Source organism: Glycine soja, chromosome 6, assembly GCF_004193775.1.
Source record: "Glycine soja cultivar W05 chromosome 6, ASM419377v2, whole genome shotgun sequence".
NCBI lineage: Eukaryota > Viridiplantae > Streptophyta > Magnoliopsida > Fabales > Fabaceae > Glycine > Glycine soja.
The window spans coordinates 18,194,327-18,205,408 of record NC_041007.1 but is presented as its reverse complement, the minus strand read 5'-3'; the positions used below and the strand labels follow the sequence as shown (position 1 = coordinate 18,205,408).

The window sequence follows — 11,082 nt, the reverse complement described above, 5'->3', positions numbered from 1 at the left end:
ATACAAGGCCTAATCTTGCAGGGCTCCTCTCATTCATCTTCAGCTTATGTGCTTCTAGAGAGGCTTGCAACTGCTCGATTTTCATCTCAGACAGGTCCCTTGCCTCTTCGATAGCAGCAACTCTCCCATCAAATCGAGGGGTTAGAGTTCTCATCACCTTTTCTACCAAATCTTGATCCTTGAATCTCTCACCACATTCTTGCATTTGATTCACAATTCTGAGCAATCTTGTAAAGTAATCACAGATCCTCTCATTGTCTTCCATCTGGAGCAGCTCATATTGTCTTTTCAAAGCGTTTAGCTTCACTTTCTTCAACCTGTCATCACCAGAACATGCTTTTGCTAGGATATCCCATGCCTCCTTCGACGTTGTGGCAGCTACAATTTTTTCAAAATGTGCAGAGTCCACACATTGATGCAAGAAAAATAGTGCCTTACAGTCTTTCTTCTTCAAATCCTTCCAAACTTGTCTGAGCATCTGGTGTGCTGCTCTTCAATCCCATTCTGAACCACCTCATAGACATCCTGAAAACCAAAGAGGGCTTTCATCTGCACACTCCATTTGGACCAGTTTTTCCCATCAAGAACTGGTAAATTTCCAGGTACATGGCCATTCATGATGCTATCTTGATCTATCCACACTCAAGCTTTTCCAGCAATCACCAAGATTCTTTTGCAAGATCCAGAATCTGCCAAATCTTGATTCTCAATGCCTCACAGATTGTTTCACTCACAATCTCACAACTCTCAGCTGTTTCACACTCGAAGGATCCACACTGTTTGAATCTCTCACCACTCTTTCTCAGTTCACAACTCTCTTATCCCACCTAGTCCCAAGACTTAGTGCTCTTGATACCAAATCTGTTGGGGAGAAAGAGAGAAAGCCAAGAAAAAACATATACTAAAATGAGATGAATTACATTATGAATTGAATTACACAGAGACTATTTATAAGGCTCAAGTTCAGCCTCAATCACTGTCTTATCACACTCAACTAACTAAACAAACTACCAAACTTTACAACTAATATTCTGAATTACAACTAACAAAACCAAATGCTCAACTCTCAAACCTCCCAATTTCAATTAAATTTGATCCTTTTTCTCACAACATACTCCCTTACAGCCTTGCTCTTTATCTCGTAAAGACCATCATCCTCACTTACATATTTTCATTTTATCATGAAACTCCCTTATTTTGTTAATTAATCTCCTCAAAACCCACCTTTTCCAAAAAAAAAATCCTCATAACCCATTTCTTAATCATGATGCCATGCGTATAACATATCTTTCATTTTTTTTTTTTATTACGTTCTTTAAAAGAAGCCATGATGAAATTTGAGTGCTGGCCTAAGGTTTTCTTGAAGGATATTGAAGATCAAGAGCAGCAATATCTTAGTTTTCATCATCTTACACTTTTAATAGTTCAATTCTCTTTTCAGTTCCTTGCTACACATTGTATATATGGTGAATCCAATATTAATTTTGCTATGTATCCAAATTATATGTACATTCAACATAAAACTTGAACCATATAGTATAACTTAAGGAGGGAAATGCCGATGCAACAACCTTTTAAGCATAGAAAACACACAATCATGCATGCATATCATATCATTGATTAAGAGTTTCAGTACATACATGTCAACTTATGTTTCCCACTTAGTGTGAGCAAGAGTGGCAACATAAACATTGAAAAAAGAAACAAAACAAAACTCTTATTAGTTCTTCATTGAAAACCATGCACCAAGGCCAAAGTTAGTTCCTTTATGGAACAATATATTTTGGGTCAATAATAGATTGTGGTGGTGGTGGAGGTGAATGAACAACATCCTCATCACAATAACCCTCCAACACATCAGTCTCTTCATTGGTGAATCCTAGAGAGGCAACAATGTTGGGCCAGCAATCATGTCCAATCACCCTAATTGCTTGGCAGCAACCATGTCCAAGGTAAGTCTTACCATTGAGAAAAAATGTAACAATTTCTCCAGTGCATGCTTGGAGTTGCCATAGTGAATCCCAGCAGTAGGAGGATTCGCCCTCTGCCTTCAACCGAACCGCGAGGCTTGAAGAAGAGGGGCTAGAGAGTGACCTTGATTCAACCATAGATGCTGATGACATCAATGAAGTTATAGCTATCAAAGAAGAAAGAATAAAAAGATTGAGAGTGAAAGCCATTCTTTTTTGGTCATAGAAGAAAATATGGGTGTATGTGTTGATGGTTATGATGAAAGCACGCATGATTGGTATTTATATAGAATACAGTGGGGGTGGTTAGTAACCATTGGTGTAAGGGGAGATGAAGAGTGTGAAAATCATTAATTTAATTTCTAGGGGTTACATAAGCGAAGGGCATAAGACAGGAAGTTCATCTTCTTTGTAGTGACTGAGATCAAGATTTTATGAAATTTAAGTGCTAATTGATTTAGCAAGTGTCCCTTTATTTTCTTTTTGTTTTACTATCAGAATATTAATTTTAGAGTAAAAATTAAATTTCATTCATAAGAAGTCGTTCCTATATAAAGAACCGTTTTTAAATTTAAGTAATTCACCCTACCAGCTAGATCAACTTCAACTAGGAAACAAAATGATTCCTTACTTAAATACCCACTTAAACAACTCCATTAATTTGATGGACATTAGTCAATATTATACATTAATAAAACAGAGTTTGCATATTAGAGAACACAAGCCAGCGAACCGTACATAGTATAAAAGTTATATTATATGCCATAAAAATTATATACTATAATATATTATACGTTACGACCTTCAACATTTTTATATAATCTATATTTATGTATTTATACATTTTATTAAAAAATTCGACTACAAATGTTATATGTGGTTTCTAAAAAAATTTCATTTAACTAATTATGCTTTTGGTCAATAAACTCTTTTTAAAAATTACTTTAGTCCCTAAACAAAATTTTTAACATTTTCGATCCCTATATTTTTCTCTATTAACCGTTTTAGTCTATTGTGAAATCTTAGAAAAATCTTTGAACTAATCAGGACATTCTAAATATATTTTTTTTTACACATTCTAAATAAATTATTAATTTTACTTTTATAATTACTCCATTATTACTATACTAAATATAATTTCTAATTAATTAATTAATCAATTAGTAGTATAAAAACTCTTACACGGTCAGTCACACCTTTTAAACGTGTATAATGTAGATGCAATTGGCTTTGATGTTTTGATGATGATCATGATGATGTGTTACAATTCATGCAAATGGGCTTTTCAAGATTAAAATTCAAGACAATACTTCAAGATTACAAGTCACAACATCAAGATGATCACTAGAATATTAGGAAGGGAATTCCTAATTGAATTAGCAAAGGTTTGGCCAAGTGATTTAAAATAAAAAGTGTTTCTCAAAGATTTTACTCTCTGGTAATCGATTACCAGAGGATGTAATCGATTACCAGTGGCCAAATACGTTTCATAACAGCTATAAAAATTTGAATTCGAAATTTTAGACTGTGTAATCGATTACACAATTTTGGTAATCGATTACCAGCAGTTAGTAAACGTTTTAATTCAAATTTTAAAAGCTGTAATCGATTACACAATTACTGTAATCGATTACCAGACAGGAATTTCAGAAAAATAATTTCAAGAGTCACAACTTTTCAAAGGCTTTACTCATGACCACCAATGGTCTATATATATGTGACTTAAACACGAAATTGTAAAGAGATTTTTTCAGAACAACAAAGTGTTTATCCTCTCAAAGAGCAATTTCATTTTATCCTCTTAAGAATTCCTTGGCCAATTCAATTGCAATTCATTAAGGAATTAATTGAGTGCTCAATCTGTAAAATCCATCTCTTTCTAGAGAGATTTGTTCCTCTTCTTCTTCTCATTCTCTAAGGGATTAAGAGACTGTGAGTCTCTTGTTGTAAAGGATCTCTAAACACAAAGGAAGGATTGTCCTTGTGTGTTTAGAACTTGTAAAAGGAATTTACAAGATAGTGGAACTCTCAAGCGGGTTGCTTGGGGACTGGACGTAGGCACAAGGGTGTGGCCGAACCAGTATAAAACTGAGTTTGCATTTTCTCTTCCCTTAATCTCCTTTATTTATTATTGCTTTATATTCATATTCAAGTTGCTTCATTTGAATTAATATTTAAGAAGATTGTCATTAAGGGAATTCATAACTTGAGTAAAAAGTGAAATAGATTTTAATTAGGGGAAACAGTTTGGAATATCTTAATTCAACCCCCCCTTCTTAAGATATCTGAGGCCACTTGTCTAACAAGTGGTATCAGAGCTTCATTCTTGTACAAAGTTTAGAAGCTTCAAGAAAAAGATGGCCTCAGCAAATTCCTTATTTCCAGAAGGGAATTCTATCAATAGACCTCCAATCTTTAATGGAGAGGGTTACCACTACTGGAAAACCCGAATGCAAATTTTTATCGAGGCAATAGATCTAAATATCTGGGAAGCCATTGAAATAGGGCCTTATATACCCACCACAGTAGAAAGAGTTTCAATAGATGGTAGTTCATCAAGTGAAAGCATAACCATAGAAAAACCTAGAGATAGATGGTCTGAAGAGGATAGAAAACGAGTACAATACAACCTAAAAGCCAAAAACATAATAACGTCTGCCCTAGGAATGGATGAATATTTCAGAGTTTCAAATTGTAAGAGTGCTAAGGAAATGTGGGACACTCTTCGATTAACACATGAAGGAACTACAGATGTTAAAAGATCTAGGATAAATGCACTAACTCATGAGTATGAATTATTTAGAATGAATACAAATGAAAATATTCAGAGTATGCAAAAGAGATTTACACATATAGTAAATCATCTAGCAGCCTTAGGCAAAGAATTTCAAAATGAAGATCTTATAAACAAGGTGCTAAGATGTTTAAGTAGAGAATGGCAACCCAAAGTAACGGCTATTTCTGAATCAAGAGATTTGTCTAACATGTCTCTTGCCACTTTATTTGGTAAGTTGCAGGAACACGAGATGGAACTATTGAGATTGCACCAAAATGAAGAAAATGACAAGAAAAAGAAAGGAATTGCTCTTAAAGCATCATCCTTAATTCAAGAAGAAAGTGATCAGGATAATGATGCAGATGATGATGATGATCTAAGTTTCTTTGTAAAAAGATTCAACAAATTTCTTAAAGTAAGAGGAAATCAGAGGCGACCAAATTTTAAATCAAAGAGAAGGACAGAAAATTCATCCTCTACTCTAAAATGCTTTGAATGCAATCAACCTGGACATCTGAGGGTTGATTGTCCCATCTTCAAGAAAAAGATGGAAAAATCTGAAAAGAAAAATCATAGTGAGAAGAAACTAAAGAAAGCATACATCACATGGGATGAGAATGATTTGGAATCCTCTGATGATTCTGAAAATGAAGAGATAAATCTTTGCCTTATGGCAAAAAGTTACGAAAGTGATGAAGAGGTAACATCTTCAAACAACTTATCTATTTCTTTTGATGAATTGCAAGATGCATTTGCTGATTTGCATAAAGAATCAATTAAACTTGCAAAATTAGTTTCATCATCAAAGAAAACAATTTCAAATTTAGAAAATGAAATTTCAAAATTAAACAAAGAATTAGATCTTCTTAGAAATGAAGTTTCAATCTCTAAAACAAATGAAAAAGTTAATATCTCCACTATTAATGACAAGAAAATAACAGATTCTTGTAGTTGTTGTGATAAATATGTAAAAGAAATTAAAGAGTTAAAAAATTCACTTGCAAAATTTTCATATAGTAGAAATAATTTAGATGTTATATTAAGTAAACAAAGATATGTGTCAAATAAAAATGGACTAGGGTATAAATCTGAAAAACTACAAAAGGTTCATAAAAACTTTTCCACTTCCACACAAAAATGTAATTCTAATTCTATCACTTGTTTTTACTGTGGAAGAAGAGGACATGGCATATCAACTTGCTACTTCAAGAAAAATTACAGTAATATTAAAATGATATGGGTCCCAAAAGGATCCTCAGTTTATACTAACATGCAAGGACCCAATAAAATTTGGGTACCTAAGTCAAAAACTTGATTATGCAGGTATCTTTGAGAAAGAAGTGGTACATAGATAGCGGATGCTCAAAACATATGACTGGAGATGCATCAAATTTTACACACATATCTCCAAAGAAAAGCGGACATGTAACATATGGTGACAACAACAAAGGTAGAATTCTTGGAGTGGGTAAAATAGGTACAAATTCTTCAAACTCCATTGAAAATGTTCTACTTGTTGAAGGCCTTAAGCACAGCCTGCTTAGCGTTAGTCAACTATGTGACAAAGGCTATCTAGTATCATTTGATTCTCAGAAATGTCTTATAGAACATACGCATGACATTAATATAAAGCATGTAGGACATAGAGTCAATAATGTTTACATGATAGACTTAAGCATAAAACAAGAAAACAATCATTGCTTTCTTAGTAAAGATGATGATCCATGATTATGGCATAAAAGAATTGCTCACATAAACATGGATCACTTAAATAAATTAATTTCAAAAGATTTAGTAGTTGGTTTGCCTAAATTGAAATTTGAAAAAGATAAACTATGCGATGCATGTCAAAAGGGCAAACAAACAAGAGTCTCATTCAAATTTAAAAATGTTGTTTCAACCACTCGACCATTACAGTTATTGCATATGGATCTATTTGGTCCATCTAGAACCATGAGTTTTGGAGGAAATTACTATGCTTTAGTTATAGTTGATGATTTTTCTAGATATACTTGGACATTATTTATTACACATAAAAGTGATTCATTCCAAGTATTTAGGAAACTTGCTAAAATCATACAAAACAAGAAAAATCTCAAGATTGCATTCATTAGAAGTGATCATGGGGGTGAATTTGAAAATAAAGATTTTGAATTATTTTGTGATGAACATGGTATTGAACATAATTTTTCTGCACCAAGAACCCCTCAACAAAATGGAGTTGTTGAGAGGAAAAATAGGTCATTGGAAGAAATTGCAAGAACTTTATTAAATGATACTTCTCTTCTAAAGTATTTTTGGGCTGAAGCTGTCAATACTACATGTTACATCATGAATAGAGCCTTGATAAGATCTATTTTAAAGAAAACCCCATATGAGTTATTTAACGGTAGAAAACCTAATATTTCTCATCTACATGTTTTTGGTTGTAAGTGTTTTGTACTTAATAATGGTAAAGATAATCTAGGAAAATTCGATGCAAAATCTGATGAAGGCATTTTTCTTGGATATTCTTTACAAAGCAAAGCATATAGAATATTTAATAAGAGAACTATGAATATAGAGGAATCCATTCATGTTACCTTTGATGAATCTAATGCTATATTGTCAACAAAGAATATGCTAGATGACATTGCAGATTCTTTAGAACATATGAACATTCATGAACAAGATTCCAAAGGAAATGACAAAGGAAACAATGAAGATCCTCCAGAAGAAGGCAAATCCAATGATGCACTCCCAAGAGAATGGAAAACTTCAAGAGATCATCCCCTCGACAACATTATTGGTGATATCTCAAAAGGGGTAACAACTAGACACTCTCTTAAAGATTTATGCAATAATATGGCTTTTGTATCTATGATTGAACCTAAAAATATAAAAGAAGCCATAGTAGATGATAATTGGATCATTTCCATGCAAGAAGAACTAAACCAATTTGAAAGAAACAATGTGTGGAAATTAGTAGAAAAACCTGAAAATTATCCTATCATAGGAACAAAATGGGTTTTTAGAAATAAATTAGATGAACATGGTATAATCATTAGAAATAAAGCCAGGTTAGTAGCAAAAGGGTATAATCAAGAAGAGGGAATAGACTATGAAGAAACATATGCTCCTGTTGCAAGATTAGAAGCCATTAGAATGCTTTTGGCATATGCATCCATAATGAACTTTAAACTTTATCAAATGGATGTTAAGAGTGCCTTTCTAAATGGCTTAATTCAAGAAGAGGTATATGTTGAACAACCCCCTGGTTTTGAAATTTCTGATAAACCAAACCATGTTTATAAATTACAAAAGGCTCTTTATGGTTTGAAACAAGCCCCTAGGGCATGGTATGAACGATTAAGTAATTTTCTTCTTGAAAAAGAATTCTTCAGAGGTAAAGTGGATACCACATTATTCATAAAGAGAAAGCATAATGATATTTTGTTGGTTCAAATATATGTTGATGATATAATTTTTGGATCCACTAATGATTCATTGTGCAAGGAGTTTTCCCTTGATATGCAAAGTGAATTTGAAATGTCAATGATGGGAGAACTAAAGTACTTTCTGGGATTACAAATCAAGCAAACTCAAGAAGGTATATTCATCAATCAATCCAAATACTGCAAGGAATTGATCAAAAGATTTGGGATGGATAGTGCAAAACACATGTCTACACCGATGAGCACTAATTGTTACTTAGATAAAGATGAATCTGGTCAGTCTATAGACATAAAACAATATCGAGGTATGATCGGATCTCTTCTTTATTTATCTGCTAGTAGACCTGATATTATGTTTAGTGTATGCATGTGTGCTAGGTTTCAATCCAACCCCAAACAATCACATCTAAGTGCAGTAAAGAGAATCATGAGATATCTATTAGGAACAATCAATTTAGGATTATGGTATCCTAAGAATTCAACATGTAACTTAATAGGATATTCTGATTCTGATTTTGCCGGATCTAAAACTGATAGAAAAAGTACAAGTGGAACTTGTCAATTTATTGGATCGGCTCTTGTCTCATGGCATAGTAAGAAACAAAACAGTGTTGCTTTATCTACTGCTGAAGCGGAGTATATCTCTGTCGGTAGTTGTTGTGCACAAATTTTATGGATGAAGCAACAATTATCTGACTATGGCATCATTCTTGATCGCATACCTATTAAGTGTGATAATACTAGTGCCATAAATCTATCCAAAAACCCAGTTCAACATTCAAGAACTAAACATATAGAGATTAGACACCACTTTCTTAGAGATCATGTCTTAAAGGGAGATTGTGTATTAGAATTTGTTGATACTAAGAATCAACTTGCTGATATTTTCACTAAACCTCTCCCCAAGGAAGTGTTTTTCTCTATTAGAAGAGAATTAGGTCTCTTAGATGTAAGAGATTTAGAAAAATAGGAATTGATTGGTTGATTGATTGGTTGATTTACTTTTTACCTTTTGATTGTAGATTATTTTGTTTGATCTTGTTTGAATTCTTGTTTTTATGATAGAATTTATGATTTCTTGTGTATATAGTAATTGAATGATTGAATTTAGTGTATTAGTAGTGAAAATTAGTCATATAGAATGTATTTGAGCATAAATATAGATATTCTCTTAGAAACTAGCCTAGGATAGGCTCTGGTAATCGATTACCATCCAGTGTAATCGATTACACATGAACAGGCAGCCTGTAATCGATTACAACATCCTGTAATCGATTACCAGAAGGCTTATTGGGCCTGTAATCGATTACCAATACCTGTAATCGATTACAATGCGTCATCTTCTATAAATACTCACGAAATCAGAGCTGCTGCGCAGCCAAAGCTTCCTCCACGTTTTCCTCCATACCTAGAACTTCAAACCTTCGATTCTCACTCAATTCTTCACCAAATCACGTCCCGTAAAGCCCAATCTTCCTCTTTTTCACTCCTCTTTCACTTCCACCGATCAAAATCCAGAAAAACTTCATCAAATGGCAGAGCCATCAAAGAAGAGAAAGGGATCATCCTCCACCGCTACCGCTGCTGCCCATCGCCGTCACGGCCCATCCGGAGCACCCACAGCACCTATTCCTCCTTCTTTGTCATCTCCAAGATCATCAACATTGTTTTCATCCGATGATCAACGTCTACGGTACCTTTCTCAGTTTTCTTCTAGAATAATCTTAGACCCTAAATACCTAGACGTAGAGTTCTTTAATGATGAAACGTTTGATTGCTATCAAGTGTTTCAAAATTCTGGTCTTGTTGATTTCATGTCATTTAAATTGCCATATTATCCTGAACTTGTAAAGGTCTTCTACTGCAATTTAAAAATTCAGGATGGTATTATTATGTCTGAGATGCATGGTACTTCTATGGTCATTGATCAGTCACTTTTCTTTTCTTTGACTCATTTACCCAGTCAAGGTGCACCTTTTGAGGGCACCATTGTTGATGACTGGAAATTCGATTATTCGAGTCATGATGCTCGTCGCATGGTCTGCAATGATCAAGCTGAAATGACCGGTAGATTGTTGGTCGGGTCATTAACTTTTGATAATCGCATCATGCATTATATCATTGTTAGAATTTTGCTTCCTCGGTCTTCAAATTTAGCACAAGCCTCTGAGGAGGATTTGATTCTTATGTGGGCTTTTCTAACCGGTCGTCAGATCGACTGGGCCCATTTGGTTCGGTACCGAATGCATAAGGCATTACGGGCCAATGCACCTCTTCCTTATCCACATTTCATTACTCTGTTTTTGCGTCATTTTCAAATTCCGCTTGATGATGAACCCTTTGTTCAAGTCAAGCGTTCCTTTGCAATTGGTGCTGATGCAGTGACCTCCTTTGGGTATCGTAAAGATCGGAATGGACAATGGCTGAAGAAGGATGCACTCCCTCCTCAAGATGAACGTACTCCTTCACCTCCTCCTCAACGTGAGGATTCCGCACTCATGAATGAAGTCCTCTCCGAATTACGGGGTCTTCGTTCGTATGTTGGTGACCGCTTCGACTCGTTAGATTCACGCTTTGCCGGTATGGACATTCGTCTTACACAGCTTGAAGAGGATGTCGGATACATTCGTCAGAGTTTCGATCTTCCACCACCACCTCCGTCTTCTTAGATTTTAGGTTCTGATTATTTATCTTTTATAAGCCATGTATTTTGGCTTTTAGTTTCTTAGAATCTACATTATTATGCTAAATACTTTGCTTATTTATCTTGTGTTTTTAAATTTCAGTCTTGGATGTTTTGTGGTTGTTGACATTTTAAGTTATTTGAATTCTGGTTTGATTATTTCTGGTTTATGAGTTTGGCTTATTGTATTTAATACTCTGATACTTATATCTTGCTACT

General features: G+C 34.1%; 1 protein-coding gene across 1 annotated transcript; it reads right to left on the bottom strand.

The window, feature by feature from the left end:
* Window positions 1-1,609: 1,609 nt before the first annotated feature.
* LOC114414364 (egg cell-secreted protein 1.1-like) lies at window positions 1,610-2,198 on the bottom strand. The gene has a single exon (XM_028378621.1). The coding sequence runs from the start codon at window positions 2,178-2,180 to the stop codon at window positions 1,767-1,769; it is 414 nt and encodes a 137-aa protein (XP_028234422.1). The 5' UTR covers window positions 2,181-2,198; the 3' UTR covers window positions 1,610-1,766.
* Window positions 2,199-11,082: the final 8,884 nt, after the last annotated feature.